Below are 23,276 nucleotides of genomic sequence, written 5' to 3' on the forward strand. Positions count from 1 at the left end.
GTATAGTGCAGGTTAATTGATCAAGTGCGTAACTACTTATTTGAATATGGAAAAGTTTAATAAAGATTTAAACAATTTGTTAAAAAAAAAAGACTCAAATACTTCATTTTTTACCAAATTAAAATATGATCAATTAATATTACATATAAATCAATTAAAGAACAATTCAAAGAAAAAGGAACCGAATGATTATAAACTTTAAAAAAAATATGATGTGTTAAAAGTTATGTACATCAAAATATCACGGAAGCAGTACATGCGACAATAAGTGATAATATAATTATTTAAAAAACTTATTATATTTTCTAATAATATAAATACATGTCATTATTCATTAAATCATTTCATCCGTTTTCTATATTGCCCAATATACGAAGGGCATTGCATAAAATGCCCAAATTGTATACTTTGCCCGTAACATATATATATCATCATAATAATATCTAAAAACACCCTCAAATAAATTTATAGCATAAATGACAATAATAATGACAGCGTATATTTTTAGTTTTATACTCAGAAGTAAAATATTTTGACATAGCAGTGTGGGCTATGAGGAGAAATGGAAGTACTCCGCAAAATGTTAGTCTACAATACCGCTCATCCAAACTTTAAAATTTAAAAACTTATAACTCATAAGCAGCTACTCATCCAAATTTCAATTTTTATACATCGAAATATTCCAAACCTTTTTGTGCTTCGAGGAATGAAATTAAAAATGTATTATATTCATACATAGAACAAAGAGATAAACAAAAAAAAATTAGAAAATAAATACTTAGGTATCTCATTGATTGAAAAAAATTTAAACATAAATTCTCCGACACCCGAAGGTAAATGTACCTATCAAAGGTTTTAATAAGTGCAAAATAATAATAAAAATAGAATTAAAATTAAATTTAAAAAAATTAATTTATGTAGGTACAATTTTCGTTTAACTTTTATTTACTTTTACCTCTTTTTTTATTGACTCTATACTTTACTTCAATTTTAATAATGTAATAAAAAAAAAAAAACTGTGCAACAATATTGTACACACGAATGGAGTATTAGTAAGTACACTGTGTACTTAAAATTAATTGATTACTGCATAATATAATATAATAAGAAGGTACTCGCGATTAATTCTTAAAAGTAAAAGTAATAATAATTGTAATATGGACAGATGATTTACTAACCTTAGGCTTGAATCGGTAGATTATGTTTCGTAATGTTGTAAATTACACACTTAACTCATTTTCATTTTTTTTATTTATAGCCATTTTATTTTCACATTTATTAATATTTTAATTTTATAGGATCGCACAGATTTAAAATCTTTAAGCATAGTAATAATATTGAAAAGAAAATTAGTATTTACTGTGTAAATAAGCAAAGAACGTAATATTGATAGAAAACAACACTATATTATGTTATGTCATATCATGACAACAGTACATAGATACGATGACACGGTGATCACCCTTTTTGGGCGCAGTTAAAAAAATTACCTACCTGGAAATTGTTAACACGTTTGGGCACATTTATAAAAATACGTTTGGAGCTTAAGGCACACTATTGAATATTGTAACTATTATAATAACCGAAAGTCTTTTGTAATCTAATCTAATATTAAATACTTAATCGTTTCATTTTTGATCTGTAGCCATGTTTAAATTACTAGAAAATACCGTATCAAATATAGCTATAGATATTTATCTGCAGTTAATACAAATAATACGTTGTGTTCGCCGTTTAAAGTGTGTTGGGAAATACATATAGTTCTCTCATAGAGTTATGGACTTGGACTTTGGACCATCACGGTGTGCCAATTGATGTTTCACATCAAAAATTTAAAATTTTACGCTAGGTCAAAATGTTTAAAAATTGCAAACAAGATCTCACTTAATTTGTTCTTATATCTATATAAAAATAAATTGGTACATTTTTTTTTATTTATATTTTTAGTTAGGATTTTTACCAAAATCGTAAAACATTTTTGATCATTTAAACTTTTAAAAAGGCGAGTATAACATTTTTCTGTTTTACTCGACATTAAAGCATATACCTACGAGAGGCAATATTTTTGCATTTTGTCCTGATCTTATATAGCATGGATTGTATGTAATTGTCGAAAAAGTGCCGTAACCGTTTAAAAGTACCATCCATGATCTAATATGAACTTTTTTCAGATGTTCAACGTTAGATTTAGTTGTAAACAAAAGTATTCGTTCATTGTCAAAAGATACGTTTTTTGCTTGGAAAATTTGTCTATTAATAGTTTTAAGGGGGCAATGGTACATCACGTATATTATCAATTAAAGTTGGTTGGAAAGGTATATCTTTTTAACGTACTTTTTTTATAACTTTTTTAAAGCATGATTATTCAGCAACGATAGTTGACTTAGGCTAGAAACAGCATTGGTTTCAACTTGTATTGTTTATGCAGACGTGTCATTAGTCTCACGAACCTTTCGTTCAAATTTTGAACAGCCGTGATGATATTTTTTCTAGTAGCATCGGAGTTATGGACGTTATGGTTATGCTCTCTAGTATTTCGTAAGTTATTATGTCTATTAATTAGAATGGTACAAGCATAACTACCACAAATCACAATGGAGAGTTTTTCTCTCATAGCATCAATAATACAAATCATCTCTATTTTTGTCTTTTGTCATTATATAACAATCGATAACAAGTTTTATACCACCTCTATTTGATGAAATAGTTCTACAAATTTGTACCATTTTTCAAATTTATATTAAAAAAAATAACTAAAATAGAATCAAACGAAATAAAATCAAAATTACAATATTTTTAAATGAAAAAAGTAGAATTTGTACTAAATGTGTACCTATAGGCTATAACGGCGGCTATAACTGTACTGTACTAAATTATCAAACGTTGTGTCAAAACCTACTGTCGTTTTATCTGTCTATCGCCTATCGGTTTATTTGGAAATTAAAACTTTATCGTGAATAGCAGTATAGTTCGTGACCGATAACGTAATAACATTTTATTTATCTTACTTTTTCACATAGGACGTTATTATCCATGATAAAATATTCATCCGATTTTGGTTTTTTTGAATTAATGTATATTAATAAATAAGTAATAATTATAATAAAAGATTGTATATTAGTATTATGTAGGTACAGTAAAAATATGTAAAATATATTGTCGAACTAATGTAGTGTCGGGCAAACATATCAAACCCTTTTTACAGCCCAACAAAAATCTACCACGGGTTTAAATTCCTACGAACACACGAGCGTTGATTATGGCACGTTTATTTTTAGGTACCAACAATATTTATTAGTGTGTGTATGATGTTCATCATTGATTATAACTTATAACTTATTGTTTAGTCACGAGGCTCTTTCGATTTGAGCGGTCGGCCTTAATGACAATTAACAGGGTGCAACACGATTGCGAACAAATATCGCTTATCAAAAAATTTGTTTTTTTAGCCGAAAAACAAAAACGAAAATTAAAATAATTTCAGAGTATAAATATTAATAATACTGTTACATAAATTATAAACTAAAAAAAATAAAAAATAATAGTTTTTAAAATGTTTTTCTAAATTTTTGCTTTTTTTTAAAAAATTTTCTTAGTTAGGAGTTTCCAGTTTTTTGTAAATATAAAATTAGATCCTCGTGGATTTTATAAATTATAATCATTATAATTTTTTAATTTTCATTCAATTTTAGATTTATATTTTTTGGCCATTGGGTTATGTAAATTGTTTTGATAGCGCAATAGCAGAAAATCCTTTTACCTATTATTTAATTATTTTAAACATAATTATTTAAAAATTTGTAATTGACTAACACCTAATCTAGCAATACCGCACGATTAAAGGTAAGTTAAAACGTTCGTAATCGTGTTACGGAAAAAGCGGTGATACTCGTTTGCGCACAGTACACAATTTTTTACCTGTAAACTGACAACTCGTTTGCGTACATCGAAAAACATGAAAACCCGGTTAATACTAATTTTGACCTGAAAAATGACGACTCGTTTGCGTACAACTATTAAATTAGACAAGATAAGATGCACGTAATTGATTAACTATCATAGTTGGTTCTAAACGATAATGTGATTTTAGATAAATGGGTGCGTTATTGCGATGACCGCTGTATGTTACTATAGGTTTATTGTTTAGTCGAACGTGTGATGCTATCGAGATACCAGTTATTTTATTTCGTGTATTACCATGGACATTCAAATATTAAATGTTTTTGAAACGCGCAGAGGAAAACGTTGTTTTAACATTGAAAACTATAAGTATAGTGAATTTCGTATTTTAAAATCGGGTGATCTGTTGTTTAGATGTACCAATAAAAAATGTACATCAAGAGTTACAGTGAATGAATCGATTACCAGGGTAATTAATACTTCAAACGAACACAATCACGAAGCACACACTGACCAGGTAATTTCTAGAGAAATTATTAGAAGCTCTTTAAAACGTAAAGCAAATGATGACTTACATATACTTCCAAGTAAATTGATACGTCGTGATTTACAAAATATGGAGGATATTTCGTTAAATTTAACTCATACGGATATGAAGTTGTTTAGGCGTTCTATATATGACATAAGAAGAAAGCATTTTCCTAATTTACCGACATCGACTGAAATTGCTATAGAACAGTTAAATGAAATGCAAAATAAAATTCAATACAAGGGTGAACAATTTTGTTTTATTAGTGATGACAAAAATATAATTATATTTACGTGCAAAATTAATTTAGAGGCAATTTCAAACGCGGAACATGTTTTTGGAGATGGAACGTTTACTTATGCTCCAAAATTTTTTATGCAACTGTATACATTACATATTTACAAAAATAACTATTATATTCCTCTTGTTTATTGTTTTTTACGCAACAAACAGACTTCGACTTATTTGATGTTATGGGAAATGTTAGGAAAATTATGTGTGCAACTGACTAACAAGCAACTTCAAATAAATATTTTCCATGCTGATTTTGAAAAAGCCGCTCATAATGCTGTATTACAAAAGTTTCCAAATTGTAAATTAGTTTGTTGTAATTTCCATCTCGGGCAAAGTTGGTATCGACATATCCAACAAAATAAACCACTATTAAACGAATATTTAAACAATTCATCAGAAATCGGTGCATGGCTTAAGTGTTTTTTCGGTTTAAGTTATTTACCACCAGATGAAATCTCGGACGGCTTTACGGACTTGCTATCAATTGCACCTACGACTATGTTTACGCAATTCACAGATTATATTCTAGAAAATTATATTTTGATTGACTCAGATTTCCCTCCAGTTATGTGGGCAAGTGCACCAAGTAATAATAATCCAAGGACAACAAATGGCGTAGAAAGTTTTCATCGTCATTACAATAGTCAATTTTACTCGCCACATCCAAATATTTACCTAGTTATAGACACAATATTACAAATTCAATCAGAATCAGATTTAAAATTAAACTCAATAAAGAAAAGTATTAATAATGTTCAACGAAAAGACACCATAAATAAATTAAATTTTTTAGAAATATGTTTCAGACAATTATGTAACAAATCTATAAATCGATTGGAATATTTAAAACAAATCGGAACAAAATATTATAGCGACAAATTAGTTTAATTAACGACAAAGAAGCATTAAACATACATTAAATTACATTAAATTACATTAAATTACATTAAATTACATTACAAAAACAAAAATACTAAATACATTGCACTAAAATTAATAAAATAGTAAAAAGACATTTTTAATCACGCCTGTTGTAAACAGACAGTCCTAAGCCTGTAAAAGTGAGAAGGAAAATTTTTGAAAACAATCTTAAACATTATTTTTGTTTAGACGTTTTAGTAGACTTGCTATACCTAGTTTATGTACGCAAACGAGTCCTACGTTTTGGGTCATTTATCACAGGTATTAAAAATTCGTGTGCGCAATCGAGTTGTACATTTGTACGCAAACGAGTCGCAAAAAAGGTTAAATGTACGCAAACGGGTATCGCCCGGAAAAAGGTCCGTTCGCAATTGTTCCATTTGCAATCGTATATCACCCTTTATGATTACACCACCGAAAATAATACGTTTTAATAATTACCAACTAATAATACCGAAGATTACCTAGGAGAAAGATGACCATAAAAAATAGTATACAATATTTGAGCCGTACGTAAAAATCGTACTCAAAGGCTATATCAAATAAACCACGTAAACATATATAAATATAAAAATTCAATAAATTATTATCAACGACGTGTGCTTACAAAATATGATAAGTGATATGAACTATATCGTCGTGATAATAATCATAATATTCTGACCAACACGATATAACAACAATAATAATCGTGGCACAATATTTGTATCATGAATAATATATAATATGAAGATACCTAATAATATTTACGTGACTCCAGTCGGTGACAATAAGACCACTGGTCAGCTTGCTGGTTTCAGGTGCACGCCGGCACAACAACGGACAGACAATAAAATGATAACAACATTATTGTTGACAATCGATGGCACTCGAAACACGCCAACTGACCGTTACACCGCTTAGATCGCAATACATAGTACATAGTACGTTAATCGGTCGACGATCGTGACGACAACGCGACAATATAGACGTCTACGTAAAACGACGACCGCGAGACACAGTACATGTTATACGAGTTTTCCGTACTGCGGTAACCGCGAGATACGAATGATACGATATACCTATATGTGAATAATCGGACCGCGAGACACTACACGATTTGTACTTTAAGTAAAACGATCATCGCGAGACACAATTTATATATGCATTTTACGTACTGCGAAGACCGCGAGGTATACGATGTATATACATATGTGCACAACTCGGAACGCAAGACGGCTTATGACGCGGTAAGTACGAAGGATACGGTCGGCACAGCTCGAGAAACCGATCGGACAGAAGATGGTTTTAGCGCGATCGTACGGACTTGGGCGTGGCTAAAAGCGTTAGCCGAGTCTGCGGCGAGAGCGTTACACGACGGACGAGTTGTTGACGAGTAAAGGTCGCACGGAGAACTGATTCCTCGTCTCTCTGGTAACACCGATATCGCCGAAATATCGCACCGTATCGTGGCCGTTTACCCCGTTGTTGGCGAAGTGGGGCGAGTGAATACTTTGCTAATCTTTCGGCGTTTTATGCAGCCGCGTATATCACATTGCGGTGCCCGTTGACTACCTATCAATCGGAGAATTAAGAAAGGTAATTGAATTTCGACTGATATTTATGGGCTTTTGCGATAGACGAATATCTCATTATAGCGGCCGTTGGTTCCGTGGAAGACGGATTACGGATATGTCTTTAAAGTACATAATAAAAATCCGTATCGCCGGATAACTTGCGCGAACACTATAATAATGCATTTCGACAGGAACTTATCGCACGTTATTTATAACGTGTGGTAAAATCAAGGTGACCTACGCGATAATTTTCGGAATGTCGCGACTTGCCTAATTTTACGGTTTTTACGGCGCGACACTCGTGTGTTGTGCCCTATTCATTTTAATGTATTTCAACAAAACGCACCGTAAAATTACGGCGCTATAAATAAATCGTGTAGTAAAATAATGCCCGGGTATTGCTAGCCTTACGTTAGGTTTGTATAATTTTTTCCGAAAATATTACAATTTACATTTAATATATTTATTATTAGTTAATTACTATAATTTATAATAATACTTATTTATAACATTTTGTATGAACTTACATAACTCTAAATATGATAACATCTTTCTATAAATATCGGAGCACAGTGCAATATATATAGATTCATAAAGCAGAAAATTTAAATAATAATACCTTAAAATAAATCAACATACATTGAAAATCTCATTGTATATTGTATATTTAATACATTTTAATATTAAAATATCCTGTATGTAAGAGTGTTAAGTTTCACGGATAATGTTTTTGATTTATAACAAAATAATCGTGTTTTAGTTCTAGAATGAAACACTTATGAGGGAATAGATATTATATTTAATTTTCAAGTATTAACTACCTATAATATTTTAAGATATTATAAATTGTTTATTACATAAATATTTGTAGTTTGTAATTTTTGTGATTTTTTACAACATTTGAACTTCAATTAATAAAATTATTCACAAAAAATGATGGCGATGTATTTTTAATAATTATTTATAGATATAAGAATAACTTATGAGGAATTTTGTGTTAAATTTTCAAGAATTTTGACCTATCAAATCTTATTTTTTTTTGACATTTTAGGAAAAAAAATAAAAAACAATAAAAAATGTAATTTATTTATACAGTAAATTCTCGAAATATCTAGTATTATTGATCACCGAAGTTTCAAAATTTTATTTGCTATTTATAGTGAGAGTGAAGGTAAATTATTAAATGAAAATTATTAAAACATATCAAGAAAATGATAAACATATTTATATTTATGTTATTACTATTATTTAAAAAAAGTCAGTTACCAAATGAGATAGACATTTGATGATGAATAAGATGAACCATAATACTATTATAATTATATTATTTGTTAGTATCAATATATTTATTAATTTATATTGTATACTATTTTTTAAACCAAAATCAATTACCGAATGAGACGCGTATTTGGTGGAGAAAATAAACTATAATGTGTAATATGAAAATTGTAATAAAATATAATTAGATAATAATTACTGTACAAATTACCATAACCTTCTCATGTAAGTGTCTGTTATTTAGAGATTTATTTTATACATGAGTAGTGAAATGTTCCCGTTCCCGAAAAAATGTCTGATAGGTATTTAGTGGCGTTTGTCCGTAAAGGGAGATTTCAGTGTTTCACTGTATATTATAACACACAATTATTTGTTTAATGTTTACCTACATGTATTTTTCAAAACTTAATTTTTTTCATCAAATTTGGTAATATTTACTGAATATTAAATACGTCACTATTATTTCGCGCAGAAAAGTTTTATCGCAGAAAAATCAGGCCACAACTTAGCTATTGCTAGAAAAGACGCACACAATACGGAAATACCGGTGTATTAGTGTGTGTAAAAATTTAATTTAATTGTATAAAATAATAAAAATAATATAACATCATTAGAATATTATTTTTTTTTTTTTCAAGAATTTTATGCACTGAGTGCTAAATTGTGTACATGAATTTTTTTTACAAAATATAGTATATTCTGATTTATAAAAAAGTGCTATAATTATTTAACTTATGAACTTTTCGGTTTAACCAAATCTAAATTTGTACAGTGGAAGACATAAGCACCATAATGAGATAAGAACAAAAGAAGTTGTATCGTACAAATGCGCCATAATACTAGGTAACTTAGGAAAACTATTTAAATTTAGAACTAAGTTTATCGTTCAAAAATTCCAAACGTTTAATCTTAATCGACAAATTTATTATATGATTACGATAGATTGTCACATAGACAGTGTTTGAGTAGTTTTGTGTTATACCTACAATTAATTGTTACTATCTATTTCATAAGTATTTTTGTAAGCGTCATTCGTTAAAATGAATTTCACAAAAACAATTACTAATAAAAGTATTGAGTGCATTTTATTTAAAAATCAAAAATATACATTTTGACGAGAAATGGCCAGCGGTAATGTGTCTTGAGGTGTACCAAGAGAAATAATTGTACAATGGAAGAAATTACTAGTATGGTGAAATAAATCGTATGGAATATGTAAAAAAAATTGGAATAAAAAAATCAACCAATTAATTAAAATTATATTTATTTGTATATACATATATTATTGACTTTTTTTTTTTTATAAAATTGAAATATAAAACATAAAACGATACCTTTGGTGATTATGTCATACGTTGGGTATAACAGGTATGATGTTAGATTGACGCTTATGTTCTACACATTTTGGCGCAAATGATATGTAATTTTTGTACCTCTGGCGCTTATGTGATACAGCCAATTTTAAATACAATTTTTCTTTTTTCATTAAAAGGTATAATATGATTATTATAGTATTATCCCCAATTATTATACAACGCATATTTCTTGTAATTATAAAAGTTTAATAGGTACTTAATATTAGTTTAATTTTAATTAATGTTTTTTACACATTTTGGAAACCACTGCTGTTTACTGAAACTTAATAAATCCATACGACATACTTATAACTTAAAACTATATTTTATGACACAAGTAATACAACACAGGGACAGTCTAATTTAATATTTCAGGCTGAAAATTTTTTTGCCAAACTAAAACAACAGGAGACAAATAATTTGGTCATATAAGTATGTTAAAAATATAATAATAATGAGAAAACCTTAACTATTTAAAAAATATTTTCAACATTTAATACTTTAAGCACAATTTATATATTTTTTAAATTCATAATATTATTAAACATTTAAGTTTAGTCGTAACCTATTTAAATTCGCACTTTAGTACTACATAACGATTACTTGAACAAATATAAGTGAATACAAATTTTTCATTTACATGTTCATGGACTCCGTATACATGTAGATATTAATTCACGTTTTCAACTGAGACCCCTAAATATACACATTACACTATTTACACATATAACATTTTATTGATGTAAGTTCTACATATTTAAATGTACTGCCTATATTAAAATTAACTTAAAGTTTTAATTTTTTTACAGGTTTTTTTTCTTAACTTCGCTAGTTTCTCCAATTTTGTCTATAATATTGTATTCTTATTTAATGCAAATAAATGAAATAAAAATGGAAGATGGAACTACTTTATATTATTATTATTATTATTACAACATTGTTTTTGCTATCTACGATAAGTGTGAGCATCAGCGCTCTGTGTATGGTGGCGTTATTATTAGTTGTTTAAAGTATAAAAAATAATAATTATTGTTTATAAATAAATCCCAATACAGGCTATTCTCCCGTATGGCCGTATATATCTGTATGTATATTTTGTACATCGTGTACATTTTTTGAATAAAATATAAAATAGCTTATCCAAAATACACTTGATCACTTTATAATACTACAGTAGACGCCGCTTATAAGACTCACGGATATAAGGTTCAGTCGCTTACTAGACTCAAAATCGTTTGGAACGGTCCGGACGTATCCAAATACATTAAAAAAAAATCGGTTATAAGACTCAACACTTCGGTTATAAGACTCAAATTTCGTAAAATAAATAGTAGAAAATAAATTTTTTTGGTTATAATTTAGAAATAAATTGGTATTGAAAAATTAAATAATATTCGTGTTGATTATTTCTAGTTTCTGTTGGTAACTTATAATATAACATATAATAATTTTTATCGCAACGATAATTTGTTATTATAGTGTACTGATTATCTTACGGCTGCACAGTTATCGTAATTACGGGTACATAAGTATACATATACGTGCACGTGCACATGTACGTATATGCAGTTATCATTGCAGTCAACGGTATAATTGTTGTGCAATGAAAAATTACAAATTTTGTTCAAAAATAATTTTTCAAAATAAATAATTTTTATATGTTATATTTACCTATTATAATTTTAGTTTTTTTTTATCGGGATTATTAAATGTATTTAATAATAAAGTATGTAATATGTAATATGTGTTAATGTATTAAAATCAAAGCAAAATATGTAGTAAAATAAAATTTATAAATACGTAATTAATTTTTTTTCCACTTCGCTTACAAGATTCATTCGGTTATAAGACTCACTTTGTGCTGGTTCCAAAGTGAGTCTTATAAGCGGCGTCTACTGTATTATATTGTTGATTATTATGATTCTTAAAATCACATGAGTAAGTAAGTTGTACTTATGCATTATATATCATATATTTTTATGTAATTTCATATCCAATTTTTTTAATTCCTAAAATATTATCAGGCCATTAAATTTATTAGTGTAACGGGCCAGTCTGCTCGTGATACAACGTGATTACTATAGGTATTAGTACTCGATACATTTTTAATGTTTAAAAATAATATTTTTATAACAAATCACAATTTACAGTTAGTGACGAAATACTAAATAATATTTAACGACAAAAAATAAAAAATATGAACTGCTTTTATTAAATTACTAGCTGGATACCTGGCTTCGTTGTATCGCAATTAAGACTTAAGAATTAAAGTGCAATAATTTATATAATAATATATATTAAAATTTTTATAATTTAATAACTTAATTAAAAAAAAAAAAAAAAAAAAATGTAAAATTATTCAAATACCTCGCCAGAAACCACAATATTAAAATATAATACTTCCTCTCCCCTCAACATCTTAAACAAAAAATGAAAAAATTGGTGACATGAGACACTCAAGAAAGTATTTAAAATAATTCAGAGAAAAAAAACGTAAATAGTTCAATAGTGTCACCAGAATTTCGGTACATTAAAAGGCCTGTTCTTATATATAATGGATAAGGATATAAAATTTTGTTATAGTTATGCTAACTGAAATTATTGATGAGTAAAGTTTATAAAATAGAAAGTTTAATTTTATGTTATATATGTCATTAAGTAATAACTATGACTGTTTTATAAATATTAAATTTTATAAAATAATTTAATAAAGTAATAATACTAATTATATTTAAATACCACATATTTTCATGGTTAACTTAAATACTATAATATTTTTTTTTTCAATAAAATATATTTGTTTTTTCTTGTGGTAATGACTCATTGCCTTAAAGTATCGTATTTGAAACATTTCTATTTTATGTTTTTAATTATATATATTTGTATTTGATAATTAGAATATTAATGTTACTTGGGTGATGAAAAGGTAAAGGCCCCTTCAGACATCACGAGTTGGCGAGTTCTGGGTAAATGTATAGGTAACCCCCTCTACTAGGATAAAATATTAAATACGCTATTGAATCAGTCAGATATAGCTGAAGAAATCGATTACGACGGTGAAGTGAAAGTTTAGTGGAGTGAAAACCAGTGTGCGTGCAATGTGTATAGTTAGAGAGAGCCTCTTTACGATCACGGTCCGCGAAGGCCAGTCTTATCATCCGCACGATGGCTCGCGTACCACCACTGTCATGTCTCTTCGTGCTGTCATTCATCATTTTATACGCGACATCTTGTAAGTACCTATACATTTTTCAAAATATCCAAAAATAATGTATACACTTATACTGTATATATGATCTGTCTAGAACTTTTATTAGATATAATATTAAAAAAAAAAAAATGATCGTATATAAATCGTTTCACGTTCACCCAAAGTCTTACCTTAGTAAAAATAACTATCAATTATTCATTTGATCATCATCTTCGAATAAAAGCATCATACGAATATGTTTTTTTTTTACATTGAGTTTGTGGGCCAGTTAAAAAACCCGGATACACATAATACGTTTCTTTTTTTCAAACCATTTTCATATATTTCCATAATTATACTAATATTTACCTACGATATAATATGTATATGATACATATTACGTGGCAATCGTCATTGACATTCTAAATTATAAAAATCTATTGGTAAATTATGCTTTTGGTGATCATTAAATAATTGATGTAAACGTATGCTTATACTAAAAATAGGCATTTTATGAGAACGCAGCGTATATTATTATTATTGCATAAGCGTGCTTTCGAAAGGACCAATTGAAAAAAATCCTTCAAAAAATATGTTTGATAACTACTTTTGATTAACTTTATATTTTATAATTAATTTAAAACTTACCTTCACCACTTTACAAAATAAATCAGTCAGTTTTACGGCGTGACACCCGTCAAATTGTCATGTCGAGCATAATTTATTTTGGATTGAGGTCACTACAGATGAACAACCCGTCTCGTTAAATTATATGTTAATAATAATATACATATAATTTAATAATTATTAAAATATAATATAATTATACACTTAATTATAATTGATTATAGTCGCTATAACCATGTAATACATCAAATTTCATTTTTTCAATTAATAGCATATTATTCGAATAATATTCAGTATATAATTAGTGAGTGCAGTGAAAAATAATTTGAAAATGGTTTTTGCCAAAATTATAAAATTGAAAAACTATTTACGAGTTGAGAATTTGCAAACGTTAAAATTTTTAAACAAAAAAAAAAGACACTATTATGTAAAAACATTTCATTTTTTATATTAGATACATTTTAAAACTTAAGCCTTTTACTGCAATAGGAATGACCAGTTAATTATTATTAGTGAAGTATTGGATTTTTGATATTTTGTAACTATAGACACTAGTTGACTCGTATATATATATCATTTTGAATATTTTATTTACTTGTTCGATCAAACAATATTTTTTTTTCCATTTTCCTCAAAAAACATTATTATATTTTTGTAATTTTATATAGCTATTTCTTCAGTCTTTACTTCAGATGCTATTAAATATGGTTAATAATAATTATTTGGTTAAGAGTTTTAACTTAAATAAAGAAGGTTAAACAAAGTCTAGAAATATTTCATGTAGGTATAGTCATCAGTAATTGCAACATTACGAAACCGGGTTCAATTGGGTTGAGTAGTAAATAAAACGAGTTTTTTATTGAATCATTTTTTTTCTGAATAACCACGTAACAGACGAAAAAACCGTAGCATACTATAAAAAGAGACATATAATAACTACTATAACGGAACTTTAAAATAATAAATAATTTATCAATAACTTAGTAATAATTTCACAGTTAACGTTTACAATTTAAAAATAATATTCATAGGAATAAAAAAAGCTATAGAACAAAATAAAAATTTACGCTATGCGATTTCTGAGAGTAATATTTTGTGTATACATAGTTAAATTTTTAAGTAAATTTAACTTTATTTTCAAGAGTTTAAATTATTCTAAAGTATCAATGTCAAATATATAATAATTACTTATATAAAGTTTTATATTGACTGTAGAATATAAGTTATGCATAAATGAAATTTAATCTATTAAACATTTAACTGATTAATACATTACATTGATTTGGATTTTTTAATGTTGCATACATTTTTTGTATTCTCTTGGATAATAGTTTTTTTTTTCTATGCCCACGGTTTGTTTATTTCCACACATAATTAAATCAATTGTCAATAATAATTTTAAATTACCGATATTAAAATAGTTTTTCGAGTTAATCACTTACCAAGAGACGTTAAATTCATCCACTTATTTATTTTTTGTCGGAAAGAAATGATTCCTATGGTTGTAGAATACTTAAGGCCACCTCACTATATAAAATAATATTTAGTAAATAAGACAATTAATCGTTCTTCTCTCATAATATTAAAAGTCAACTATCAATTATTATAGTTTGTATACACAGGTTGCTGTAAATTAGTAATCAATATAAGAAAAATAAGATAAACAATTGTCACATTCAACAATTTCTTTACAAATATTAACTATAATATTATTTACTGACAAATTAAGAAAATTATGATGTATTTTTCATGCAAAAAAAATTTTTTTTTTTGTTTATGTTTCTGAACAATTTTGAATGTAAATCGGAAAAAACTTTGACTTCAAGGTAATATAAAAGATTTAATTGTTTTTCAATTTATTTATTTATTATTTTTTTTTTTTAGTTAAAGCAATTACAATTTTTATCCTGATATCCGTTTATACGATTAAATATTTAGGCAAATCATATTTATATGTATAAACCAGTTTTGGGAAATAAAAATGAACGTATAATCTGATCATAATAATCAAACACCATTGTCCATTACATATTTTTAGTTAGAATAAAAAATATTCTTAAATCAAAAAAATTAAATAATATACGTATGTTAAATGACATTACATTATTGTTCTAGAAATATAAAAACATTCTGATTAACCAGTTTATTATTATTTATTCCTTTATAATGCTATAGAAAGAGCAGATGCCAATTTTATTTATCGAGAGCGCGATTATTTCTAAGATAAAATATTTTTTTTAAATACCGGATACCACACTATATCTTGAAGATTTTTATCATAGGTACACATAGAGATGTTGTTTAAATATTTTCATTAATGTGCTGTAGAAGGCAGCGTTTAGTAATAGACCATTTTACGTTCTTAAATATCTCTGGGAACAAACATAACAATTTATTTACACGGTGTACTGTAATATTATTTCTGGTAACGCAAGTTTATGTACGTATTACTTGAATGTTTTTATAATATAATTATAAATATTAGAATATCCACAGAGTGACATAGTAAGAAATTATTTATTATTTAAAAAAAAAATAATATTATCTTGACTAAGAGATAATCTAATCATAATATATTATTACATTATATTTATTATTTATTACATATTATAAAAAAAAAAAAAAAATAAATATTTGAACGACTACGTTGGCAGTGAGAGTATAATAATTATGTCTGATAGTATATATTATAAGTGTTATTTAATATATCTAGGACAACTGGTTATAGTACTTACATTGCTATACATCATGCGTTTGGCGTCCATATTTTTTAATGCATAATAATACGTGTATCATAATATAAGTTTCATGCATTTATAGTAAGTATGTTTATATTATGTTTTTCTCAGATCAAATTCTAATTACAAACACAAAATAAGTGTTGGATTTTTTTAACAAAAAAAAAGTAATTGATAAATGCATTTCCTACGTATGTGCATTGTACATACGTGTGTAGTGTACAAGTGATTTGTCGTAAAACTCTCATCAATATTGTTACGCATAGCGTGTTAGGCACACGGTTATATATATTATTCGTATATGTGTAAAGTATATAGGAATATTATACAGTATATCCAAGAATTTTTGTATCATTTTTAGTATTCCATAGAAAATCGATATATTTAAATGAGGTTTTTAAACAGCAATAAAAAAGAAAATTCCAATTTGAATAGTATAGTTTCAAAAAAAATATTTATGCGATTTAATATACAAAAATTTTCACAAATTTTGAAATAGTTTTAAAAAAAATGTTGAAATTGACTAAGTTAAAGATTTCGTATGGGAGTTATCAAAACACAAATCTTAATTGAACATGGATTTTTTATTAAAATTAAAAATTTTTATTCGTTGGTAAGACTTTATATTTTTCCAAATTTGGATCCCGGTTTGTTCTATTACTCAATCACAAAATTGTAAATGCGTTTCTTTATCACCTGCATGAAATTGTTCAACAAATTTTATCTTATTTTTATTTCACGTTCTATAATCGAATGATTTGCTTAATTTAGCTTCTATGCACTAATAACGTACGGATCATTTTGGAAAATTAACTACCTATATACTTCTATAAATGTCAATGGTGTGGTTAACATTCATTGCACTCTTTGATCTAGGTACCTCATCTATTTCACTCATTGATATTACATAAAAGTTTAAATTTTAATAAAATTGAAATAATTCAATACTATAGTGCTAAATTATATGATAATTAATATCTATTCAGTTTAGTAAATATTCAATCAATTTTAATATTTTTTTTGTTCAAACCGTTAAAAAAAAATTATCTTGAAAATCTAAATTGCATAAAACTTATTTTTGGAAATTTCGAAATTTTTAAAAAAACAATTTTGAAATTAACGTCATTTAATTTAAATTTTCTTACTAATTTTTGTAAAAAAAAAAAAAAAAAACAGCATTTAAGTATATTGACTTTTTACAAAGATACTAAGGACGGTACTGGATTTATAAGATACTCTGTACATAGTTTATAATATTTAACAGCAGTGCCGTCAGACAACATGAATCATTCAACTTTTTTTTTTTAATATAGGAAATAAAATGATTCCTATGTTGACTAATATAAATGATAATACTAAATTGAATAATTGTGTGCATTATATAGGTTCCTCCTATAATTTATTTCATGAATGTACATATAATACCGTGTGTTAAAATTATTAGAAAATGTGAATTTCAATTTGGTTTCTAAATCAATAAAAATATTTGTCTCGTGCTCACAAATAAAACGATAACTGCAGGTAGAGTAGAATTCTTAATATTTTCTTAGTACCTATACATTTTTAGTTTAGAATATTTATCTAAAACGATATTCTCTTTATTACAATTGTATATTATTATTGTATTTATACTATAATTTAATAAATTAATAATTATTTTACGACATATTTTCCTGAAAATAACAATATTTTAAATGTATGGTCAATTTAAAAAAATATAAATAATACCTATAATAATGTAATTATGTGTAGAAGAAATATTATATTATTTTCAAATAAAATTTAAATTGATATTCTCCACACAATGTTTTTGAAGATTTACCTAATATGTAATTACATTCTAAATGTTTTATATATAAGATAGAAAAAAATTTTTTTATAATATTTTTGAGTAAAAATTAAAAATATATAATCACCTATTCTCTATTGACATTTTGAAAAACAAAAGAAATTATACAAAATTATAAATAATGAAAATTATTGTTATTTTCATCTTCATTTGGTAATTAGTCCTAATTAATCCTAAACACAATGTTTCACTGTTTTATAGATGTAAATGCAACCATTTTTGTGCCTGAAGAAATTCCATCATTGTTGTCAGTAGTCTACAGTAACATGCCACCAATCAAAAAAGGTAAAGATCAATAACAAATAAATATAATTTAGATATTAATCAAGTACCAAATTAATAAAAATTAAATGATATTGATAGCTTAATAGTTATAATATACAGTAGACTGTAGAGTCTTGTTAGTACTTCCGGATTATTGAAAAAACTAGATATTTAAATAGAAATTTGGTAAAAATTATAATTAATTTATTTTCATTACACTTTTATTGAATTATGCGTGTAGTTAATATAACCAAGAAGTTTATAATTTTTGTCGAAATTCCAAATTATTATCAAACATTCAATATGATTAAATTATTAATGCAGTAATTTGAAAATAAAATTATTTACTGACATGATAAAAATATGGAAAATTACTGAGCGTGTTGGAATATCAAGGCTACAGTAGTTATTAATGTTATAGATTTATATTTAGGATAAATTTACCTATAGGTACCTATAACATTATATTAGAAATTGAATGCGTAAGTACATTTTATGTTTTTGTAATGGTGTGAAATATGTAAAATAATTTGAAATTAATTTTAATTTGATTAATTAATTCGTAGCTAAAATATATAGTCTCAGTATATATTTATTTTTTGATTCATCCAAGCGTATAACAGCTGCAAAAATAACTTTATCTAATTAATATTTTTAAATTCAGAATTTTAAAAATTATTAGATATTTTACTTATTTCACTATTTTTTAATATATATTAGATGTTTTTGTTTCATCAAAAGTAAAATCTAATAAATAAATAAACATGTTATTTGGTTTTATAGGCCTTAAATGTAAAGTTAAAAGTTTAAGTTGATCGTAAAAATATAAATTTCTAAACTTTTTTTGAATTAATGTTAAATACATTATTTTATTACTTTTGTTTAAAACTTTTAAATGGCAACCACTTTTCAAAGAAAGAAACTGTTTTATTAATTCATATTTAAATAAATAAAACTTTCATTTAAATAAAAGCTAAATAAATTATAAATAGGTAATATGATGATGACTTATGAGTTTTATTTATTTATTTTTTTATTATTTTAATAAAACGTTAGATATTAATTTATTTTAAGAAATTGTTATATTTATATTTCTATATTTTCAGTTTGTAGTATTTGTTTGTTTAAATGCAATTGAAAGTATAAACACAATCATATAAATGCATATGGTATGCTTTTTATGCTTTTTCTGATCTCACTATAACCATACCAACACATTTATCTGATGAGTGACCTGAAATTTTCATGGAACTATTCTTAAATGATTTTGTAATTTTCTGCAGGTACGGACTCGAGACTGGGTGTGGGATTCCGATTGGGTCCGAACGCTGACGTGCAGTTCCAGTTAGAACTCGGGCCGCAAACTAACACGTTGCCGATCGGTGGCACCGCATCTACACCCGCAGTGGCGAATAAGAGGCACGCGACTGTAGGACAGGGTAGTGGCTCAAATGGTGGCAAACCAAAGGACTGGCTAAGTGCGTGGCGGTTGCAGATGAGCCCTGGGTACGTGGCAGACGAAAGCAATAACGCGGTCTCAGGGGAAGCGCCGGGTGGCAGCGCCGGCGACGGATCCATGGACGCGGTGGCGCACCTCAGACAGCTGTACAAACCACAACCAATGGTCGTGTAACTGGAACACTACGCCATTAATAATTAAGATTTTAATTTAAACCGAACGATATTTATTTTTTCCCATTGTCCCTTTGTTTTGTAAAAGCAGTACAAGTTGATGTTTAATCAATTATTTAGGTATTTATTAGTATTGTTAGTGATATTTTTTATGTGTATATATTACGTAGGTATATTAGAATTCTAATCGAACGATCGCTTGTAATGAATAATTAGAAAAAAAAATTATACACAGCGTGATGATAAAAAAACTTGGATATTTAATGAATGAACCTAAAAAAAACTAGGTCCACTGGTTATTCTATTGCTTTAGTTTAACGATCCAGCATTCATCATTTGACCTAATTTTTGTGTAACAATTAGTTAATCGTTATTTTATCAAGACCGAGATCAGTCGACAAAATTTAGACTATGAGACACATTGATCTAAATACACCAACACATTCAAATTATCGACGTTTTACCTAGCGTGCGCACGATTTGAAGGGCATCTCAGCATCTGACCTTACGTGTTTTTCACCGATTTTGGTTCTTGCTGCTGTAAAATGTGTAACCCATTCGTACGCACGTAATTGAACTCGTGTTTCAATTGATTACTGTCAGTTATTCGCCGGATTACACAAGAAACTTTATAACGACTACGGTTGCTCGTTTTTCACATCACACATTTTTCAATTTCGCGACACTACACCAATAACTTTAAAAAAATCATACAGCACACAATTTAACACCAATCACTATCAAACTTGGTAGACTAGTATATGCATTTATAAATCTTATAACAAGATAATTTATGATTATTATTGATTAATAAAATTGCATCAAAAATCAGTGTTAAAAAAGCTTGAAAATATCACAGATAATTATATTTTACTTGAGAACGTACTGGATTATGTAAATAAAAAATACTTAACCAATGATCACGACAGTATTCTCTTCGAAATAAAGTGTATGTTCTCTCAAACGCTTTGCAATAAGTGTCACTAATTTGTTTGTATATTTTTAACTATGAATGACGCATGTAGTATCCACTGATCAAAAATATTGTTGGTTTTTGCAAACTACATGACAACTTAGAAAAATATTATACTCAGTCTAGACACAAATGCATAGTATTTTATAATAAAAAAGAAAAACATGGGAAGTTTTGGATCGAATATTTATTTTTTATTCAATGATGTTTGATTGATTAGAGATTTATCATTTTATAGATTGATTTTAATCGTTTTTATAATTACATATAATTCAATTTATTTTTAAGCTCTCATTTTGATAATTTCAATTGGTTTAAGTCTGATTCTTGATCATAGATAATTTTGGATCATATCGGTATTATTTTTGTATCTATATATATTTCCATTGTATATATTTTACGAAAATGATTTACACAAAAAATATAAATAATTAAATTGTTGATGTTGATTGGATGATATATTGTTTTTTTAAATTATTATTGACATAATTTAATTTATAAACTGAAAACATTCATTCTACAACAATGCGGTTTCCGACCTAGGATTGTATCCAATTAGTGTTTTAGAGGTTTTTTTATAGGTTAAGAGCGCATAATAACCTTGTTATTTTATAAGTATTAGAAAAAAAAAATTCTGAAATAATTAAATAAGAAAAGTTTTAAGCCCCAAAAGAATAGAGAAAAATTTACGCAAATATTGACTTTTCACTGAAACCAGACAGCTATAACTACATAATATGCTTAAATTTTAATTTCGATAAAAATTATCAAAATCTAGCCATATAAGTGTCTGCTGATTAGAATGTCTCGTACTCGTACATAGAGGTTTTTCTACAGATAAGTAATGAAGATGTTCTCATTTCCGCAAAAATGGTCGCTAAGATAGGTTTCACTATATATGATATTATATATTAATATAAATAACTTAAAATATAATAAAATCTATCTATAAATACTTAAAAGAATATAATAGATAATATCTTAAAATAAATCAAAAATATCATTGCATGTAGTAAAATTCATAATAATATACGTAAAAATTTTAAGTTTCACAATTAATAATAAATTATAATAAAATAATTAATATTGATATTTATTGTTTAAATATTTAATTTCGTTCAAATTTGAGTTGAAAATTTAAAAAAAAAAATATACGAAAAAAAGTATATTTAATTTATTTATTAATAGTAATATTAATATATTTATATATTATTTTAGATTTTATGGTTTTAGTATAAACTATTTATCAGTAATTTTGTATTCAACTTTCAAATTTTAGATATAGAAAGAAAAGTTTTTAATTTCTAACTATAAATTCAAAAAAAAGTGTATCTACGTAATTTTAATATTTTTATACAGATATAAGAAAAACTTAGGGATCATGTTTACATTTTCAAGAATTTTGATTCATTCAATAATTTTTATCAACATTTAAGGAAATAAAAATTGAAAATTTCTCATGCCAATTTAAAGATCTAAAAAGAATTAAAATTTGTTTTAAAATGATGATTTAAAAATTTAGTGAAAATTTCTAGTATCTACTATAATATTATCTGTTGAAATATACCAAAATTTCAAAAATAGTTAAGAGTATAAACCTACTAAATATAAGTTAAAAAACGAAAAATGTTACGAATTTCTAACTACAAATAGTTGGCTTTCATTGCGATTTTGAAAAATGTCACCAAAATTTTAACTTTAAATGTTGATAAAAAAATATATTTGATTATAGATTTTCAATATTTTTTACTTGAGAAATAACCAACTTATAAAGAGTTTTGTATTAAAATTTCAAGGATTTTTACTCAGAGAATATATAGCTCAAATTAAGTTGAAATATTTTAAAACTTTGATCGTTAATAGAAAATTACTGACACGAAATCGTTTGTAAAGAGCTATTTATTTTAAATCTAAATCGTAAATGACAGCGTCATCTAGCGACAAAACTTAACAACCGTCGGACGTGCTTGGTGCTAGTATGTCAAAAGTTAAAAAAACAACAGCAGATAATGCTCCTTATATCATCTAAGCCAGTGGATCCGTTGAAAAATTCAAAAACTCGACCTAAAGGAGGTGACATACGTAATAAATACACACTAATAACTATTTTCATATTGTTTTTACTCCGACGGTTTTAAGAAACTTATTTTTGTTATTAATACAGTATTAA

General features: G+C 26.4%; 2 protein-coding genes across 2 annotated transcripts; both read left to right on the plus strand.

Moving 5' to 3' along the window:
• The first annotated feature begins 4,897 nt into the window (after positions 1 to 4,897).
• LOC112597658 lies at positions 4,898 to 5,552 on the plus strand. Its single transcript, XM_025343791.1, has 2 exons — positions 4,898 to 5,465; positions 5,530 to 5,552. Exons 1-2 carry the CDS (start codon positions 4,898 to 4,900, stop codon positions 5,550 to 5,552), a joined length of 591 nt encoding a protein of 196 aa, XP_025199576.1.
• Positions 5,553 to 12,918: 7,366 nt separating this feature from the next.
• Positions 12,919 to 20,245, plus strand: LOC112597657. Its single transcript, XM_025343790.1, has 3 exons — positions 12,919 to 13,065; positions 18,439 to 18,522; positions 19,785 to 20,245. Exons 1-3 carry the CDS (start codon positions 12,999 to 13,001, stop codon positions 20,132 to 20,134), a joined length of 501 nt encoding a protein of 166 aa, XP_025199575.1. The 5' UTR covers positions 12,919 to 12,998; the 3' UTR covers positions 20,135 to 20,245.
• The last annotated feature ends 3,031 nt before the right edge of the window (positions 20,246 to 23,276 follow it).

Source organism: Melanaphis sacchari, unplaced genomic scaffold, assembly GCF_002803265.2.
Source record: "Melanaphis sacchari strain LSU unplaced genomic scaffold, SCAv2.0 Contig436_pilon_pilon, whole genome shotgun sequence".
Classification (NCBI taxonomy): Eukaryota; Metazoa; Arthropoda; class Insecta; order Hemiptera; family Aphididae; genus Melanaphis; species Melanaphis sacchari.